The sequence below is a fragment of the Thermobia domestica genome, chromosome 10 (genome assembly GCF_964235325.1).
Source record: "Thermobia domestica chromosome 10, izTheDome1.hap1.1, whole genome shotgun sequence".
Classification (NCBI taxonomy): domain Eukaryota; kingdom Metazoa; phylum Arthropoda; class Insecta; order Zygentoma; family Lepismatidae; genus Thermobia; species Thermobia domestica.
Window position 1 is genome coordinate 259,306,958 of NC_137463.1, and position 22,575 is coordinate 259,329,532.

At 31.3% G+C, this 22,575-nt stretch overlaps 1 protein-coding gene across 1 annotated transcript in view; it reads right to left on the reverse strand.

The window, feature by feature from the left end:
* Window positions 1-22,575, reverse strand: part of LOC145661915 (uncharacterized) — a 213,892-nt gene that overhangs the window by 161,013 nt on the left and 30,304 nt on the right. The window contains exons 6-10 of the mRNA XM_081727262.1: window positions 20,509-20,544; window positions 14,474-14,545; window positions 11,496-11,564; window positions 5,044-5,223; window positions 2,637-2,708 (exon numbers count right to left, since the gene is read on the reverse strand). Of these exons, the coding sequence (XP_081583388.1) occupies window positions 2,637-2,708; window positions 5,044-5,223; window positions 11,496-11,564; window positions 14,474-14,545; window positions 20,509-20,544 (429 nt within the window). The remainder of the gene's footprint in view (window positions 1-2,636; window positions 2,709-5,043; window positions 5,224-11,495; window positions 11,565-14,473; window positions 14,546-20,508; window positions 20,545-22,575) is intronic.

Here is a 22,575-nt window from a genome sequence, read left to right on the forward strand (position 1 = left end):
ACTAATAAAACTTTCAGAAACATTATGTAAAAGAGGAAAACAATGAACAAATATTCAGAAATGAGATTTAAAACAAAAACAAAGAATAAATCTTTCAGAAACATGAAGCTGCTGAATTATGTAGTAGCCCTACACTTATTTCCAAAGAAAATTTATTTCATGTACTGTGTGCGCAAAAATTTCATATGGACACGAATAAGTTGTGGAACTTCTGGTACATGAAAGTTTGTATACTTTTACTTTATCCTCTCCTTGATGGTTTAACAGCTTTCGTGAGTGCCTTTTGTGAACGGAGAATGGGTTAGATTCCCGATAGGAGAGCATTTAATGTATTAAAGTGGTTCAGATCCTACTTCAAACCGTAGATTTCGTCCAATTTAGCCCCACTTGTAACAAAGAACATAAATATAAGCATACCATTTTACCTTACATTTCTTGAAATTTATCGTTCAAGTTATATTTTCAAAGCAAAACTTAATGTATGTATATCACAAATTAATACTTATATAGAATACGTTAAAACTAAATACGAGCTAAAAGTAATATACAAATGAGGCATTTGTGTCTAATGTGAACGTAGTACTTAAGACTTAGAATTTCATAAAATACTTGTTAGTACAAGAACAAAAAATAAAGCCCAATAGCGTGGAATTGAATAGTCATACATATTTCATTGGTTGAATATACTTTTTTTTTTTTTTTTTTTTGTAGTGGGTCATTTAGATTGTGTTACTTCTATCAGATGAACGAAATAAATCATGAGTTTTGTTTTATAAAATTTAAAGTAAAATTGCTATAGATACCGGCCACGAAGAATTTTCCATTTGTTTTATTTTAATAATGTTTCGAATTTGTGATTTTGAGCACTGAGTTGAATTTCAGAACAGGTGGGATAATATTAAAAGACAGTTCATTGAATACGCACACACACACACACACACACACACGATCACGGTGTTTGTCAATCACACAGCTGGGTTCGAACCAAAGACCCCACGCACCAATGGTGAACGCTCAACCATTGAGCCACCGCGGCATCAAGAAACTTCTCTATGAATTGATGAGTGTAATCAATCAAAAGCACTATACTTTCACAATAACACTTACAATTAGTAGTTTAATATCGTATCAGGGAGACGTTGTAAACGAAATCGTAATTTGAACAACATCAATTTTGGATATTTTGAATATATATAGCATATTGGTTGTAAACAAATACTGAAAAGACAAAATCGTGTCAGTTTCTACATTTTATACATTAAAATTACTTTACTTTGTTTGTTAAGGGTTGATATTCCGCCGAAATAAATGTTTTTTGTTTTACTTTTAAATAAAATTGATCCAATTTCGAACAAAAGAATGCAGTTTAAATTAACAAAGAATTGTTTACTTACCAATAAATCCTCCCGTGGGGGAACTAGAAACTCTTCATAAATTTCGGAACTGCAAGTTAGTTCTGTCTTCAGTAGTAAGGTAAGTACGATAATAATGATTGAGAAAAAAAAAAAAAAAAAAAACGTGTAGAGAAAGGAATACATACCACAGAATGAATAAATATAACATAAAGGATACTAGAATACCACGACCAGGGTACAGTGCGAAAGAATGAACTGAGTTGAAGGAAGTGTGATGTCTATGTTACGTCATTATTGTCAGATCTAAAATATACATCAAACATATGCAAACCAGATTCTATCAATGTTACCAAAATCCAGATTTAAAGCTAGTTTATGTTTATGGATAAAGAAAGATTCTTTAATCTCCCTCTGTTTCTTTGTTTTATATAAACACAATATAAATAGGTTAATGTAAAAGGTATAATGTACCAGTGACGTAACATAGATATCGCTCTTCCTTCAACTCGGCTCATTCTTTCGCACTGTGCTCTGCTCATGGTATTTTAGTATCCTTTATGTTATATTTACCCATTCTGTGGTATGTATTCCTTTCTCTACACCTTTTTTCTATCATCAGTTTCTATCCTTGTTACTTACCACTGAAGACAACTAGCTTGTTGTACCGAAATATGTGCAGAGTATTTAGTTTTCCCCGCTGAAGGATTTATTGGTAAGTAACCACTTCTTTGTTAATTTGAATCATCCTCTCGTGCGCCTACATAATAATTCTAAAAGAATGCAGTGTTCAAGTTCTTGTGAGCTAAATTATGATATTCGAACAAAATATCCTATTTTTGCTGAAAGTAGAATGATTTTTTCGTCTCTTACATTTTTACGCACATATATCCTAAACGCTGCAAGATATGAACTTACAATGTATGTGCAGTAATCATTATATATGGCATAATTTACAAGTATTTGTGAACTTTTACTATTTTAAAATTCACTTGCGAAACGGCATTTTAAAAAAAAGTAATATAAGTTTCGTATAGAAATAAACATACATTGAAAACTGTTATGAAGTTATATCAGCAAAAAGGAAAATTACTATCTGGTTGTCTAGAACTCAGATTGAACATGCAGTTATTATTATTATTATTATTATTTCGTTTTAACTTGAAACAAACACATTGCAATGAGGTGATTTATAATGAATGAAATGAGTATCACACATAATATACGGTTAGTATCTTAAATGTGGTGCTGTTAGTGAGATATGAGAATAATATAATTGCTCACTGGAGGTCCCGGGGGTCCAGGAAGACCAACATGGCCAGTAGGCCCTTCAGTTCCCGTTTCACCTTTAGAACCCTGAAATTGGTTATAGGAGTCAATTGCATAATTCTATAGCAAAGTAGAAGGATATATATTAATTCACGAATTAGATGTTTTTCAACGTTACTTTAGTAAGAAGTAACTAAACCTATCCGAAGCCGAAAGCACATGATTTACAAAAATTAAAGTAATAAGCACAGAAACTCCAGCAGTTTACTCCACCAATTAATGAACCCGTTTAAGAGGCCTAATCAGTGCGAAATTAATATACCGCTAATTTTACAATAATTATGTGATATCTTCAAATAGATAAAAGATAACCGAAATATGGAACAAGAGCACGCTAGACAGTATTATTTTGAATGAGGCACTGTTATCATGAGTCACCTTAGTAGCTTTCCGTTTGCAGCCATTTAGAAACGTGAAAATAAATGCCGATTTTCTAAATGGCTGGAAATTGGAAGCAGATAGGTGAGTCATGATAACGGTATCTCATGCAAAATAATATTGTCTAGGGAGCTCTTGTTCCACTTTACGATTATCTTTTATCTATTTGAAGATATTACACAATTACTGTAAAATTAGGTATATTTTAATTTCACCGTGATGGGGCCTCTTAAATCAGTAATTTCATTGGATTTGCACGAATTTGGTGTTTAACAAAGCAGACACATATGAAAGTAGTGAAACACTGTGGCTGGGAGAGAGAGTAATAAATACAAACTAGTAACGATACAATATTCGGTGGATTATAAGTGGGAAGAAACGAGTAAACTTCGAGAAACTCTCACAAACCTCAAAAATCTAACTTGCATTTCTTCCTCTCCAGGAATAGATAGTTTACAATTTCCCAAGCCATGAGAGTACTTTATTTATACTATAATTGCTCCTATTTTATTATATAGATAAATTGTGAGATTAATGACGTAATTCAATCTATAATTACAGGAATCTACACATAAATGTTAATGAAGCTGTAAATAATAATGTTAAAGTATCTAAACTGACCATTGATAATAAAGAACGTGATATATATATATATATATATATATATATATATATATATATAAGTTTATACAGGTGAGACAGGTATACCCATTTTGAGATAGGAAACTGAAGGTCGAAAACGGCTGTGAGAACTAATATATCGTTTCAATAACAAATGTGTTTATGAAGTCGATGTAACCTGCTTTATCGTGGATAACACTACATCTGAGTAATTAGGTTTAGTACGAACACACTACAGCTGCACTGTACGTATCAAAAACTCACAGTAACTGTACAAAGTTACGACCACCAACCTCGATTCATGTAGCACAACGCCTAAGGAAATTTTGCTTCACTCCCTCGAATATCCCCGACGTCTTTTTGCACAATCAAGCAGGCAGCTAGGACTCTTGCAATGCAAGTTATCCTCGGATTCTACTGGCGATTCATACACCAAGGACCTTTCTTCCTTCGTGATGTACTTCCCGAACTATTAGAGACTGTACTTCCTGGTGTCCGCGCGAGAATGTGGGTGCAACATGACGGCGTACCTGCTCACTTCGATGTGGATGTTCGCCATTATTCGGATACAACCTTCGATAATCGTTGGATTGAAAGAAGAGATCCCATCCAGTAGCCAGCGCACTCCCAGGATTTCAACCCTCTCGACTTTTTACTTTGAGGACACATCATGTCGTTTGTGTATAAATCGGCAGTAGAATCCTAACAGGCACATAGGAGGACTTGCTTGCTAGAGTCCTAGCTGCTTGCTTGATTGTGCCGGGGATATTTGAGCGAGTAAGGCAAAATTTTCTTAGTGGTTGTGCTACGTGCGTCGAGGTTTGTGGTCATCAAGTACGGCGGTACGTACAGTGCAGTAGTAGTTTGTTTGTACTAAACCTTCTATACTCAGATGTAGTGTTATGCACAATAAAGCAGGTTGCATCGATTTCATAAACACATTTTTTATTGAAACGTCGTACTTGTTTCCACAAATTGCTGCACAAGATGATGTGGCACTTGTTCTGGCCGTTTTCGACCTTGGGTTTCCTATCGCAAAATATGTATATTGGACCTCTCTATCACCTGCATAAATTTGACCCAAGAGGTTATGGACACCATGTGTGTATATATATACTGTATATGTATATTAAATTCGGACAAATGATCTATAATACAAACGGCAGAAACTGAAACTTACTCTACTTTACTCGATATGAACTTCATAAAATTACGAATGGAGTCCTATTTACTATACTATGTCTGAAAATATATTAACAGATATAGAATTAAATAACAATGATTTCGGGTTAGACAACATAGTTGAATATGGGAAACAATTAATTCATAATTCCATTTCTTTTAACGTAAATGTCTGACTCACCTTAGGTCCAGGGGCACCAGGTAATCCCTGGGAGCCAGGTGGTCCCATAGGACCTTGAGGTCCCGCTGGCCCTGGTGGACCTGTATCACCCGGTAGACCCTGTCTCCCATCGTGGCCTGGAAGTCCTTCTTTTCCCTGAGGACCTGGGGGTCCTGGAGGTCCCGGTTCTCCCGGTTCGCCCTTAAAATATGTAATACACATTTTAAAGCTCTTCTACTAAATTGATTTCAATTTAACAAAAACGTTTCCACTAAATAAATTGTTTCGATACATAAACCTATTTTCTCTTACTAGAGTTAAACTCAAATGAAACAATGTATTAAATTGAAGTTTCGATTACACGAATATGAGTATATTTTCTTGCTTACTATAATTAATGAATTAATACAGAAGAAACAGTATTGATACTATATTATTTTATTATTTAATTCATACTATATTATTTTATTATTTGAATAAATTGAAGGTCGTAAAAAAAGATATATTGATGTAATGTAAGAATTTAATTAATTAATAACAGGAGGCTATATTTATGTATAAACACTAATGAAACTAAAATATTGAACACACGCCATCATAAGATCTTATTTATTACAATTAAAGTGAAAATAAATTTATCTTTGTAAAATTCATCAAGTACGATCTTGGATACAGTAACAAATAAAAATGCACATTTACCCCACATATTGATCATTCAGAGTACCAAACGAATTCCAGTTATCAAAGTTTTGAGAGAAAGGGGCAAAATTTATGTAAAATCAAGTCCAGTTTATCAAAGCTCTGAGAAAAAGAGGCAAAATTTATATAAAATCAAATCCAGTTATCACAGTTCTGAGAAAAAGAGGCAAACTTTGCATAAAATCAAGTCCAGTTTATCAAAGTTATGAGAAAAAGACGCAAAATTTGCATAAAATCAAGTCCAGTTTATCAAAGTTATGAGGAAAAGAGGCAAAATTTGCATAAAATCAAGTCCAGTTTATCAAAGTTCTGAGAAAAAGACGCAAAATTTGCATAAAATGAAGTCCAGTTTATCAAAGTTTGGAGAAAAAAGGCAAAATTGATATAAAATCAAGTCCAGTTTATCAAAATTCTGAGAAAAAGAGGCAAAATTTGTATAAAATCAAGTCCAGTTATCAAAGTTCCGAGGAAAAGAGGCAAAATTTGTACAAAATCAAGTCCAGTTATCAAAGTTCTGAGATAAAAAGGCAAAGTTTGTACGGTTCCATTATGTAAATGAAAAAGTTAACTGTTTCTCAAAACGTAAGTTACTTTACAATATCTGGACATAAATCTTTTAACCCATGAAAGGAGCTACAGATAGAGATCTTAAACATAAAAATGTCCAAAATGACCAAAGAATAGACTTGATTCCCCTGCGGACTGGACCCCTCATGTGTTCTTTACTAATATCATTGAAATGCGTGGGGTATTTTATTACAATTTTCATCAATGTATAGAGTAAATATTATTTTTGAAAATTAGGATTATATCGGTTCATTTACTACAATGTTACTGAAAAGAATAAAAAACTGTGAATTATGAACTCTTTTGATTGGAGATCTCTTAATTAATGTGAGTCAATTTCTTTCTATAAACACAGTAATTAACTATAAAATATTTAATGAAAGTGATAAACATGTAAATAATACTTGTTTTAGCTTGTTAAGAGGCCCCGTCACGGCGAAATTAAAATACCACTAATTTTATATTAATTAGATAATGTATTCAAATAAACAAAAGATAACAGAAATATGGAACAAGAGCGCGCTAGACAATATTATTTGCATGAGGTACCGTTATCACAAGTCAACTAGTAGCTTTCTGTTAACAGCTATTTAGAAACGCGAAAATAAATGCCGATTTTCTGAATGGCTGGAAATAGAAAACAGAGTCGTGATAACGGTATCTCATGTAAAATAATATTGTCTAGCGAGGTCTTGTTCCACTTTTCGATTATCTTTTATCTATTTGAAGATCTCACATAATTACTGTAAAATTAGTGGTATTTGAATTTAGCAGTGATTTGGTCCCTTAAACATTATAAACCATTTCTAGAATGTGACTGAATGTTACACTTGTGAGAATATAAAAAAAAACAGTTCCACATCCTACGTTATACAGCTTTATTCTCTATAGACTAATAAAAAAGAATATATAAAATTTGTAACTGGTAATAAGTTTACACAATAAAAACAAACTGTTTGAAATTTTTGTAATTTGAATAAACCTGTAAAAAGCTTATTGAAATTTGACACTTTCTACAAATAACTATACAAGATACCAGAGAAAATTTGACAGAATAATAACTTCAACTTCCTGATTTCCTACTTAAAAAAATCTTTTAACTAAAACTTTTAAACATATTCTATTTTTGATTTATTATATGCAAAATTATGTAAATATGTGTTTTTTAAATAAAAAGTACACTTTTATTTTAGGATTTTTGAATAAAAATATAACAAAATAAAAAAACATAAGCTAATGCTTTACAATGAAAGGAATATTAGTATTATATAAATACCATTTAATCATTAGAATTACACATTTTATGTTATGCATGCACTAATGATATTAATAACAATGAAACATGCACTTGTTAGAAAATCATGCAATATGCAATACAGGTTATTGTAAAATTAGATTCAGAAAAAAAAAGATAGTATGTGCCATGTTTAGTTCACAACTTTTCAATTAGTATTTTAATATTAAAATAATAACATTAAGCAGGTCTTTTAATCGATACAAGGTGACTGATTTTTAAGAAAAGTACCCATTAGCTCAAAGCACTTGTAGAATGATGAAATGACAATTCATTCGAAAATTAATTCAATCCTTTGCATAACTAAAATTTTAAGAACATATATTTTATTGCGTGTAACGCTCGTAATTACTACGACAGTGCTATGATTAGAGTAAAATTAATGAAAATGATGTACAAACGTGTCCTTCAACAAAATTGACAAAAAAAATCAAATATACTAAAAAATGATTTCAAAACACATTAGTTTTAAGAGTAGACTAAAATTGATAATGACTATTAGTTGTAGTACGAGATATTTCTATGAAAATGTACTTTACATTCAGGGCATGATTTTTCAATTGCAGTAATTTTTTTTTTTTTTTTTTTTTTTTTTTTTTTTTTTTTACCAAATTGTTGTTAAAGTGTGAAAAATGTAAACAATGAGTTTAAAATCAATGTTTTGGTTAAAACTATGAATGTGCTCGGACGTTAGCAAGGATGGATGATTGGAAATTATAAACGAACAATGAAGGTTTGTCAACTTACAGCTTGCATGGAAAGTAGTTCCGCCAATTGAAATATTCATTTAAATAAATGTATAAGATCATAACTTTTGAAATACAATTTGTAAACATACCCTGAAAACCATACTAGATCAATGAGTGAACAATAATTTTAGGAATGCTCAAAAAATGGATCAAAAGATTGTGATCTATAACTGTGCTTTTATTTTTTTATTTTTATTTTTATTTATTTATTTATTATTTTTTTGTCAATTGGACAATAATTAGTTTTTAGATCAGGGACCACAAACTTTTTGAAGGCCCCTAAATCGAGTTTGCTTCGTATTTTCTACGGAATAAGCACACCATACTGAGTTAAGTGATAGTTTGGCTTTGGCTACATTATATGTAGTTCTCCAGATATAAGGCCTACAAGAAAATTTTTTTATTGAAATATATTGGATCTTTTGATTCAAAAAATTGAAAAATCCGAATGTGCAATTGAGTCATAATCTTTCAATTAATTCCAGTTAATTTTTGTTTATGTTGAATAGTAAACTGAAAACTTACAAATGAATCTTGTTCAGTACTATGTTGCTTAATTTACATTACAAAATTCTGAATTGATTGTTGCACATAAACTCAATTTCTTTCAAAAGAACTTCAGAGATCGTGTAAAAAAATGAATAAAGCTCTTAAGTGTATTTAAAGCGAATTGGAAGCAAGTCAGTGAAATTTCTTAGCAGAGAAATAAATAGGCATGGAAATGGTTTCAAAGCTTGTCTCCTTGAACTCATTTATTTTCTCAAATGTTTCAATCAACTTATCCTAAATATACTGGTGTTCAAACACTTACTTTAAGCATTAAAATGCTTTGAGCAGAAACATTATGTCCCAACGCTTGCAGACCCTAGAATGATTAGTAACTGTTAGTTCTGGGTTAATCTTATTTTTTCTCCCTTTAATGTTAATGTAGATGATAAAAAATATTTGGGTGGAACATTAATGTTCTCCTTCGAACAAATAAGCCTGAAAAAATAAGCTAATACAAAATAAGTAAAACATAATACAAACTATATTTTTTCATCACAAAATAAAGAAGCAAAAATTAACAACAGAAAAGTAAAAAAACAATAATATAAAAAAAAGAACAAATATATTGTACGTAACAAACATTCATAAACACGCTACTCTTAGTACATATTAGGATGGATAATCAGAAGTAATAGTACTTTGGAAAAGATAATGGATATTATGATGACCTGGATGTATTCTTTACACTCAATGTCCGACTTTTCAACTGCTGTAGTTTTTGACCGCATTATTTCAATACTGTAGAAGTGCATAATGATAATTGCAACGTTTTTACACTAATAAATAAATGCCAAACTAGGGGAATCTTGTACAGTAATTGGAATTTCTTATTTTACAATAATATTGAATTCATTTGAAGCATTTATCAAAATATTTCTAATACAATTAATTGGGTAACTTTTGTAAAAATCAATTTGAATACAGAAGGCATAATCAACTTGAATATGAGTATTCAACTGGCTTGAAGCAATAATTTGAATTGCAACCAAACAGTTAAATTTATTGCAATAGATTAGGTCTTATTAATCTTTCTAGTTCCAAATGTAATTAAATTCGTGAAATTTACAAAAATATTGACATACACTGAAATTCTTCCCTATGTGATTTTTCATACATTTTCAAATATCATTATTATGAATATAAAGTCTCAAATTTTGGATATTCAATTTGAAATATTGGTCAGACTCATAATGAATTTGAATTTTCTTATGTCAAAACACGAAAGATCTTTTTAATTATCAAATTGAAAGGACGAGTACTATAAATTAATTGAAAGGGAGATTACTATTAATTAACTTTAATTTTATTTGCGTGAGTTAACGAAATTGACAATAAAATATACTAAAATTTACTCGTGAACAACATGGATCTTCTCAGCACATATTTTCTTTTAGGCTGTTTAAAACTACCGTCTTTTTCTCTGTACGGTTAAAATATTTGAATAATTTAACGTTGTACATGCTTATGCAACTTTGAAGTTGAGGCAGTAAAAAACTGGGTTGTACGTCAATCAAAAAATAGAAAACTGTTTCAATTAAAGACAGAAATAACTGTCGGCCTTAAGAGCCCGACACAATAAAAATAATACAAAATTTACCTTTTTTTTTTTTTTTTTTTTTTTTGCTTGTTTGTCAGACGTGAAAGGAGATAATGAAATACAACTTAACACAATCATAGATAATGTTATTCTACAACAGAAAATATGAACCTGAAAAATTTTCAATATCGTCATCCATAGAAATTACGGCGTTGCCAAAATAACATTTCCCCCAAAATTTAAGTTCCGGCAGCGACTAGAGGGCGAATTCAACTGCATTTGATTACGTATCATGTTGTCTTGGAATCCTGTGAATTACTTTCTAAATAATAGTTGTATTTAGTTTGTAATAAACAAAATAGTTTTAACATACCGTTATTAAAATTAAATAATAGTGTTATTTAAAAAGTAGTTCACAGGATACCAAAATAACAAGATACGTAATCAAATGCAGTTAAGTTCGTTCACCTAATCACTGCCTTAACTTAGATTTTGGGGAAAATCTTATTCCGGCAACGCTGGAATTTCTATGGACGGCAACACTGCAAACTCTTCAAGTTCATATTTCCTGTTGTAGAATAATATTGTCTATGATTGTCGTACGTTGCGTTTCATTATCTGCTTTCACTTATGAAAAACAAGCAAAAGAAAATTGGTAAATTTTGTATTATTTTTAGTACATCAGGCTCTTAATACGCTTATGGCACATCATCTACCCAACTTTAATTGAAAATCTGCAGTCAAGTTGAGGAGTGTTTTATTGAGCTCTGATTTAGTACTGTGAAATTAGTAGCTGCTTCAGTATTAGTAACATAATGAATTACTTAAAAATTTGTATTATGGTTGAGTTTAATGGACATAAATATGTTAGTAGAATGTTAGGATTTAATTTAAAATAAAGCAAATGTTTATTAAGCATTAATTTCTACTAGCTGATGCGACACTTAAAAAAAAGAACAGAAATTAAAATGGTCAGTTCAAGAACTGCTGTAATGAAATGAAAAAAAAAAAAAAGTTAATAAATGTTAATGCGGGTAGTTGACATTGGAACGTCATCATGCCCTAACAGTCAGCTCACCTTCACAGCTACAATCTCAGCATACCCTAACGTACCACCTCTTAGAGTAGTAACTGATCGTTTTAATCCCTGCAAATAAAGCGGCTAGTTGTTGGTAAATTGTATTATTGTCAAGCATAATCAATAAACCACAATAGAAACATTTTACAACAGTCAAACTATGTTCACGGAAGGTGTACATAATACAATAATGCACTCATTCGAAGTTCGAATGTCCTTGTCATGTTTTATAATGTATATCAGATTCTCGTTGCGTTCTGTTGTTTTGTAATATGATTGGATATCGGAAAACTACCTTAGTAAAATTAAAAATAACAACTTCTTTAGTGTAAGAGATAACTTCTAAATTTCTTTTTATGTAGGTAGACAACACTGGTATCACAGAATTTATTGAATAAAAATAAAGACTTCTATAAAAACGATTTATAACACGTAGGATGGTACTCTCATGAAACTGACAATTTAAACCGCGAATGAAGCCAGAACTCTTAACGTCAGCGATTCAAGCATACTGTCCATATTTAAACAACTAACAGTTCTTGCAAATACAATTGACAGTTATTATTAGTATCTGATCTTTCATATCTAGCATATAAATTTCTCCGAAAGATGCATTGGATTGGCAACACATTGTAATCAAAAGATAAACTCTCCAATAAATTTTTCTTCACTCTTTTACCTCATTGCATCTCAAGAATATTCTCAGAAAAATTGTAATAAATACTCGTTTACAAAATCTCTAATTACTTTCACATATTAAAAAAAAGTAATAAGAACTTGTATTGTTGAATTTACTTAAGATTTTATAAGTTTTGACAGCGTACCAATGTCATGCATTACATCTGTCTTAGTTAATATTTCATGCAAAGCATTGTACGAGTAGTGTTCAGAAATTCATTCTACTCCAGTTGTCAATGTATCTTCAGTTTTAATAATATTAGTTACATTAGTATCTTATTTTACGCAACATGACAAGGACACACAAATACATGGTTACTATTTTATCAATTAATGCTAAATATTTTAAACATTTTAGCGTAGAATGTTAATAAATATTACAAAAAACAATTATAAGTAAATTAATTGTCCAATCGAAATGCATACAATAAAATTGAGGAATGTTACTTACTAGTATTACCTTGGTCACATTATTTTATTAACATTTACATATTTATTACGTATTACTCATAATAACAGTGTTGTGACTGTATTATATACCCGTCATAATCCAATTTTCTTCATAAACACTTCTCTCTATAGCTTATGATTTTATGTAGAAGCTTTGAAAAGACCAAGGATTGTTCTTGGCCATTCTCTCCCATAATTATTTCAATATATTCTAATTGATTGAAATGGCATGTGATGCTTAGTCAATATACGAGTGTAGTTTACGTTGTAATAATTTTCAAGTAATTTCTGAGGCTCACACGCAGTTAAAAGTACTTCTAAATGGAACGTGAGAGTACTTTCAGCACTGGTGCAGGCTGAATTTTCCTCTGGAAAGGGGTAAGTCATATTATATTCTATAATTCTACGTATTCTGTATATTTTATAATAACTGAAAAACAAATTATTCCACCTTTTACGTTTCTAGAGAAATCATAATAAAGAATTTGTGCTAATAACATTCTCAGGGCCGGCCCTAGGCAATTTATTGCCCCGTACAATGCCATCATTTGCCGCCCTTCTTTCTCCAGAAAAAAACAAATCTTAAAAGCCACGATTTAAGTATGCTACCCCATCATGAACAATGAAGAGGAGGGAAAAGTGCACTCGCACTCAGCAAGGCCTAAACACTACAAATACAATTTTGTTTTTTCTGTTTTTTTTAAAATAATACTCTATTATGTTAGTGAAGGATAAAGCAGACATACCTGCAGAGGAAAGATAGTAATCATTTTTATAGAATTCAATATCGAGCTTAAATCTCAATATATCAGTTTGCAATTCCAATGCAACTAGCTATTTTAACTTTATTGCTTGATTTTCCTTCTACATCTGTTAAAAAAAATTTAAAAACTCGTTTCCACCTTCAATTATAAGGAACTTGTTTGTGAGAAAAACAAGATTAGTTTTCATATCCAAACTGTGATAACTAAGTACTGGAACAGGTGTTTGCTACTGTTCAAGAACTGAGTTCTTGTATTGACAACAATCACGCAATTCATGCTGGAATTTCTTTGACAATATGTTTTAGCATTGTCCATGTGACCTTAAACTAATGCGTACTAAACATGATTTATGAATGTAGTATTCAGATAAGAAGTCAGCTTGTAAATTTAACTACCGCCATCATGAAGTCTGTTTCCAACAAGAAATATTTATTGTAAACGATATAGTTATGATGCCACCCCGTGCAAATGCACGTGTTGCACATATGGTAGAGCCGGCCCTGAATGTTCTCCAGAAAAAATGTACTGGTCTTTTTAGTCTATCCTCATTACTGCACTACTCATCATAAGCCATATTGTTGTTTTATTTCTTTTTCATTTAACTTGATAATGTTAAATTCAACCTTTAATAAACTTAATCAGTGGCCGCTTTAGAGGGTAGGCCGGGCAGGCACGGGCCTACCCAAAGATTTTGAAAAATATATAAATGCTAAAAGATACAATAAAGAGTAAATGTATTTTCCACTATTTATATTAATGGTAGATAATTATCTAATAAATAGCATCGACCACTACTATAAAAGTAATTCCCTACTGTCATTAATCAATCAAATGTGTATATATCCATAAACGAGGGAGCGGGCCTACCCAAAATTAAAATCCTAGAGCCACTCCTGAACTTAATATTTGTAAAGAGATTAGAATCAAATTCGATATTTAACTGTTTTCTTCAGTTAAGATTCACTCTAATTAACTTTAAAAGATCTTAAATGACACAAAGTTTCATCTTTTTAAGAGTATATTGTTAATCTTACATATTCATATTATATCATACCGTATAATCCACCGTTTTGTTCAATAACTCACCTTAGCTGTTGAGAATACATCATAGCCCGGACTTCCTGGTTCACCCTTCTGTCCTTTATCGCCTGCTCTTCCCTTAAAAGGAAAAGAAAAAAAGATGTAAATCACTTGTCATATAAATAATATACTAATTAATTAAAAAAATATGCTACGTTTGGTTGGCATCCATATGTCCATATCCAAATTCATTTATTGATCTGATTGAAAAAAAAAAGAACAATAGATGTACATAAACTCGATCGACACACACACTTAAATGAGATCAAACCTGAATAGATTTATACAAATGACAAAAGAAGAACTTTATTTACTGACAAGGGAAGTTTGGGAGAAAACGCTCGCCTGCAGAGAAACTAAGTATGTCATTTAAAGGACAAATGCATGCTGATTAAAACAAGCTAATAAAAGCTGTACGGTTGAGAACTGTTCAACTTGGAAGTTTATATAAAAAATGAGTATATACGCATCTAAACGCGTTAAGTACAACATTGTTAGCAACAAATTTTGATATACGAATTGAAATCTATCGGAGGTAACAGAAAAAAAACTGTTTTGCAAGAACTAACGGGTTTGTTAGTTAAAATTAGTTCTTATACTGTTCACAGCGGTGTTTGAAGTGGGAAAAAAAGCAGAGAAGGTATGTTTTAGTAAGATTTTGACTCGACATACCGTCTACCTAAATGTTGAAATACAGTGAGGGTATGTTGCCTAAAAGATTGCATTTCTATTTATATAATGACTGAAAAACTATTGGAGAGCTTCTGTGTAGTTACAGGGAGGACGACATGGAGAGACTTTTATTTCCCGCCAACTACTTTCTGAAAAAAAAATATTCCCTTATGTTGTATTATATAGAATTATACACGAACAGTCTCAAAAGCCGAGTTTTTATATTTAAAAATTCCTGTTGGAAAACTGCCTGGCCCCACTCGACTGATGGGTATTCCAAACCCTCGGAAGATCCGTCCCCAATAGCAAACATACCCTAAATCCGCTCACACTCAAAACACGACATTTATATGCATTAAGGCAAGAAGACACACACACATACATAATGAAGAAACAATTCAATATGACACATCAAAAAATATTAACTAGATGAAGTTCTTTGAAGACGCTTTATTTTAAAAATAAGAGGTAGAAAAATATAACAGAAATGTCGGTGTTGTCAACTTAGAAATTATTTCTGGATACGAAATAAAATCTTTTTACCCTCAAAGCTATTCGTCAATCACTGTGTATAAAAATGGATTTATTAAAGGTTTTTAGCATCTACTCTCCAGTGATGGTATGTCTTGATCAGTGAAAAACTAGAGACGGTATGCCTTCATCACTGAAAAACAAAAGACGGTATGGCTTTCCACCACTGCTTCACAGTAATGATAGGTTAGAGATGAAAATTGATCACTGTTATTCTTCCGTTCTATGAAGAAATGACGGAGGCAAAAGACTCCCTTGCGCCATGAACATTTCATATGTGCAATTGCATTGCATCCGTCAAGGGAACAGTTCGCATAATCAAAGCGAAAAGCAAGTTCAACAGGTGACTAAAAGGTATATAGTTTGTTCGGTGCGTCATTTCTTCATAGAACAGAACAACAATGATCAATTTTCAACTGTAACCTATCGTTTTTGTGAACAATATAATGACTAATTACTCGTTAGTTATTACAAAACAGTTTTTCTGTTACTTCCAATAGATTTCAATTCATATATCAGTGTTCGTTGCTAACAATATTGGCCTTAACGTGTTTAAATGCACATATACTCGTTTTCTCATATAAACTTCCAAGTTGAATCTCTCGAACAGTTCTCAACCGTACAGGAGTTTTATTAGCTTGCTGAAATCAGAATGCGTTGGTCCTTCAAATGGCATGCTTAGTTTCTCTACAAGCGAGTGCTTTCTACCGAACTTTCCTTGTAAATTGTACATTTTGGTGAAATTTTATGTTCAAAAAATTGGCTCCAGAACATTTTTTATTCTTTCAATCGGGATTATTTTGCTTTATACACAGGTATAACAATAGTAACAGTTACCAATACTCTTGAAAATGTCTAATGAACTGCTAATGGGAAAGAACAGTATTTAAAATTTATTCCGTTTCTATAAAAGTATACCAAAGCATACCAAATGGAAAGTATACCAAAAGTATACCAAAGTATACCAAACAAGTTAAATAAGCATTTCAATTACTTTCAACTAACTCACTAAATATATATATGGACCCTCTCTTTTTATTTTAATATTAATAACATCAGCAATCACCAAGTTAACAAAATTAAAACAAATATGAAATAAAGCTGTTATTTGCTCTAGGCATCACATACGAGTATTTCGTCGATTCCAAAAGAAAGATTAAAATACAATAAACTTTAAATATATAAGGAATTACATAATCTGTGGGATAATTTTACTATCGTCTAATTTCATATATATATCTACGTGTTAATGCTAAAAATATTCTACCTCGTCGCGAAGACTTAAGTAATATTTAATAGTTACAACAAGGAAATACAGAATGTTCCTAAAAATCTTTTCCTGATTATCATTAACTGCAACGCATAACCATTTGGTAGATTGTTTCGAAAACTTTTAGAATGCAACTTAGACTCTTGCAATTTATATCTATATAGTAATAATTTAGAAATATTAAGTTGGGCCAATAACATCTATATATTCCCGTAGGAGTGTCATGAAAGTTTCATTCAGTGGCGGCTAATGTAAGTGTTGCAGCGTTGCGCAACGACCAAAGTATTTCAAGAAAAAAATATTATTATCAATAGTAGTAAAGAACAGAAAAAAATACTTTTTAATACTTGCATATATACACTTTAAATAACATATTTTTTACTTCTGTAACTCTCCGTTCCGTTAATCCATTTTAAAAAGCGAAAAATAATCCGTCACAGAGTCTCTAATTTACATTGTGTTGCAGCGAGCATGCAACGACCAGATTCCTTCAGCGCGGGGATTGGAGCAAATGTTAAGTCTCTTTTCCCCTATCTCAGACGTTAAAGGGACTGGTCGTTGCAGTGCTTCTGCAACACAGCACGATTTCCAGTGAACGAGAAGGTTTTTCACGCTAAATAAGATTTCTGAATTTTCTTTCACTAGCAATTAACAAATGGAATTTGTTTTTATGAATTCATATTTTTAAATTATGGGACCATACTGAAGTAAATCAATATAATGGCAATTAAAAAAAAAGTGATTGCAAAATTACAAAATAAGAAAGAAAATATCAAGTAGAGGGGAAAACAAATGAAAGTAGACCCACATTTACAAGTTAATTCTTAGCTTATATTGATAATGAAGGCTTCTTCTACAGTAATTTGTGAATCAAATATTAATAAGTCAGTATGTAGAATCGCTCCCCCCTCCTCTGTGGATAGTATTTTAGTATAAACATATTTCTTTTATAAAATAAGTATATTTTATACTCTTGGTAAATTCCACATAAAACTGTATGAGGGGAACGCCACATTGAATTTGGGACTAATTAGCAATGCTCAGGGGCGTAGCCACGAGGTGGTCCACCGGGTCCGGACCTCCCAAAAATTTCAAAACTTGACTAACATTTGTAGACTTTCTTAATAAACTATACTTTCCTAACACAGAAACGATTGATGTAGGCTAAATATTTTATTTTACGCCTCATCATGTACTCTTGTATTCTTATAAAAATAATCGTTCTATTATTTTTTTCTAAAAATATAGGTGATAGTAAGTAAGAATTACTTATCGTCTTTTCGGGTGCAGTATAATTCAGGTTCCATATTATGTAGACGTATTGGACCTCCCTCAAATACTTTGGACCCCTCCCAGTTAATATTTCTGGGTGTAGAACTGGCAGTACTGTTTGTTTTGATGTTCTTTGATTTTTTTGGCTTCTGTTACATGCTGATCCTTCATCTGGCGGATTTCGAGGTTTCCTTTCCAGAACATATCACATTGGTAGGCATTGTTTCGACTCATGTGGAAGTATATTGTGTTCATCGTGCATTGCGTAACAAGCAAGACGGATGATTTGGAATGTAGTTTTTTTCTTTTACGCACATGTGTGTGTGTGTGTGTGTTGATGTATGAATATGTGACATTCGGAATTCATATACCAGTACCTATTTTGTATCAGCTGTTTTGGTTTTTAATTATTAGGTTTAATTTTATTGTGTGTGCTTTAATTCTGTAAATAACCTACAAATTCTGAATGAATTGTATACCATGACTTCTGTAAATAACTTACAAAAAACATTGACCAGCTTTCAGCTGAGGAAAAATTTGCAATTAAATCTTAGACAAAACAAGAAAAGGGCAATTCAGGAGAGTGTTCGAAAAAAAAAAATCCAGTTTAAATTTACAGGATATCTTATGCAGTAGTGTTGTTTGCACCAGATACATTTCCTCAATTTATTTTAAATTTTCCTGGATAAATTGTGAATAAAGTGTGTTCAATGTACATTTTTTTATAACACTAATCTTTGCTACGAACTCTCTTCAGTCAACGCTGAAGAGGAATTCGGATCACTGTCAAGGACTGAGTTTGCTAGAATGAATCGTTCGGAATAATCTAGAAAAAATATTTAGTAAATCTACAAAGCTTTGAAATTAATATTAACAGTACCTCTGGCGTCAGCAAAAGACGAAAAGTTTTTTTCCACATGAGAAAGAATTGACACTTTCAAGGAATTGAATGTCGCAAGAAAGGTTATCACCATTGGTTATGCTTTCCATCGAAAAAGACCTTACAATAAGAATACCAGAGTTCAACCAGCATGTATTAGGCAATTTGCTCCAATCAAAGAGAGGAAAATGAACTTACTAATTAATTAAGGTGATTAATCGGATAAAATGTTCTGCATTTTTTATTTTTTAAAAACAGAATTTTATTTAATTTAACATGTCACATAGCATTTGCATCTAAAGTTATGCTGATTAGTCAATGAGTCAACTTTATATCTTCTGTCTCTTATCGCTCGCACTGCAACAGCCGAAACCACAATCCACCGGCCGCCACTGGTTTCACTTATATAATGACATAATAGAAACAACATATCAAATCTCTGCTTTCAGATCCTTCGAAGTGGTATGTTTGTAAGCGTTCACTATTTTCTTCTAACATCACCCCATAATAGGCAAGGTCCGATTATCTCGATGGTCAAAATAGGGCCACATCAGCCCTCAAATTGTTTACCTGGAACGTTTCTAGCACCTACAGTAAAATGCGGGGGATCTCCATCTCGAAAATACTCGAAATTTGAATTCTGTCTTAACAAAATAAATCGAATCCATGCCCTGTTGTCCACTGCACAGAACTTTTGTTTTCTTGTATGACTGTGTTACATGTATCCTCTCTATGCAAATTTCTCAAGTTTTTTCACCCATAAAAAGGAATTGATAACGTCAATCGTCCAGGGTTTTGAAATTTGGATTCTGTATAACAAAATATATCGAATCCATACCCTGTGATCCGATAAACTCAATGAATCACATCTATTTATTTTACTCAACGGATTCCATTTTGGTAATGTGTTAATTAAATGAAAAATGTGTCAGATGCAAAAAAAGAAAGAAATAAAAAGAAAAGAAAAAAGAAAAGAAAAGAAAAAAGAAAAATGTGAGAGTTTACGGTGTAAGGTATCTTTTAACATTCTCTGAAGTGAATTAATCAAGCGGTTATTCACTGCGGCAATTGATAGTAAAGAAAAATCTTTTCCAACATTCTGTATTTCAAAATGAAAACATTTCCTGGTCTAACGAGGGAACCTATCCAAGTGTAACTCTGACTTCGAGTATGTATAGTGTGGAGCTCAATTTCTAACTTTTCACGCTTATATCTTCGCAACAGTTGAGATCGAGGATGTATCCCTTTTCATGTTATGTTCTTTTGGGACAAGGTATCCAATGGCCATAGTCTCGACTCGAAGTCAGAGTTACACTTGGATAGGTTCCCTTGTAAGCCATATTGCTTGGAATTTAAAAGAAAAAAAATTTTTTTTCTACCATTTTACTACCCATACTTAAGATATTACTGACTTACTGGTTCTCCTTTCGGACCATCTAATCCTATTGGACCCTGAAGAAAAATAAAACAATATTTGAATACGAATATTAAATTGCAAAAATTAAATTTATTAATTACCTTATTAAAGTTAAGAATACAGTAATCTTTCGTAAATTTCTCAATTGTTTTTTGATAAATTAGAAATATTTTCCTTTCTTTAATACATGCTTCTTGTACATATACATGTATATACATATGTATATAGCATTTGTTACATTCCTTAACCAAATATATATATACACAAATTTCTAACATTAAATAAATGGAAATTACTAAACACTTAAGCACAATATTCTTAGGCTTAACACATATAAGACTACACACATATAAAAAGCATTAAAATATAGAAGCTTTTATCTTTAGTGCAGAGTAATGAAAAATAAACAATACCACAGAAAGCTCCAAAAGCAAGTCATAACTAAATTATAAGAATTAATCAACAAAAGTCACAGGTAAGACGTTCTTTATCTTTCCTTTTCTTTCATAAACATTAAAAAAAAAAACAGTATTTTTAAACTAGTTATTTTTCCGGTTTATCTTTGCACATTAGGCAATCTTTACGCTTGCCTAAAAAGCAAGTGAGCGAGCTGAGTTAAGAGCCTAACATACTAAAAATGGGCTGCAAAATTTACCATTTTTCTTTTGCTTGTTCTTCATAAGTGAAAGGAGATGATGAAGTTCAACTTACCACAATCATAGATAATGTTATTCTACAACACAAAATATGAACCTCAAGAATTTTTCAGTGTTGCCACCCATAGAAATTACAGAGTTGACAGAATAACAATTCTGCTAAAATCAAAGTTAAAGGCAACAACTAGAGGAACGAATTCAACTACATTTGATTACTTACCATGTTGTTTTGATATCCTTTGAACTACTTTTTAAATAATAGTTGTATTTAGTTTGTAATAAACAAAATAGTTTAAACATACAGTTATTAAAATTAAATAATAACGTTCTTGTTATTTTATGAAATACTAAAATTGTTTAAATGTCACTAGAAGATATTATTTCCCACGGTTACACAATCCTCAATAACGCACATAATATACATTCTACAAATAAATTCATGATTATGTGTAAGCAAAGGAACTTCTTGCAGTACACTAAAACAGCTTGAATTTAATTCTGAAGTTAATAATATTACATTATAACAGCTTTTTTTTTTTTTTTTTTTTTTTTTTTTTTTTTTTTTTTAAATAATGGCAACTTTAGTTTTGAGGTTTTGTGTAAGGCTATAAACCGGAAGAGTTATTGAACCTTGCCCTGATCTATCATTAAATATTCTTTGGAAAAAGAAAATAACGGGAAACCATCTCTCTTTATCACGTAAGTAAAAATAAAATAAAAATATACCTGTGTCTTTTGTCCTCCATTCAATGCAAACTAATAACAATAAAATACTTAAAAATAACAGCATAAGTTGCTTCCAAATATCCAAATATCCAAATATCCAGCTACTTCAACATAAGTTTTATGATTAGTAATTGGCAGTGCAAGAAATATAAACATGTTAAACTGCATTGTTAATGTTAATAGGTAATATGTTCGCACAAATAAATTACATAAATTTGTAATAGCACAAAGCCACCCACAGAGCAGAGGGGATGCAAAATGCGCTAACAGCCAACTCAGTCAAAGATTTTCTAATTCATTAATTACAAATGAAAAGAAAAAAACTATATACACCATATGTACATATATTTCATTCCAATTGGTATATATTGTAGTATGGTAATACTACATTTACTAGAAGGGATATCATTCAATCACATACGCTGACAGTCCAAGAATATTTCATTATTGTTCAAAATATTGCAAAAATTTAATAGTATCAAAGTTCATAAAATATTCCAGTACTTTCGAACAACTATGGTCTAGAATTATCAACGATCTTCAGAAGTTTATTTTCCCTCCGTAACATCACATAGAGGAGAGTTGAAAACTAAACCAACTTTCCTTATCAGTATTAAAGCTGTGGAAAGGTCATAAGGACCACACGGAGGCTGTCAATGAGTCAATATTACCTCAGTTGCAAAG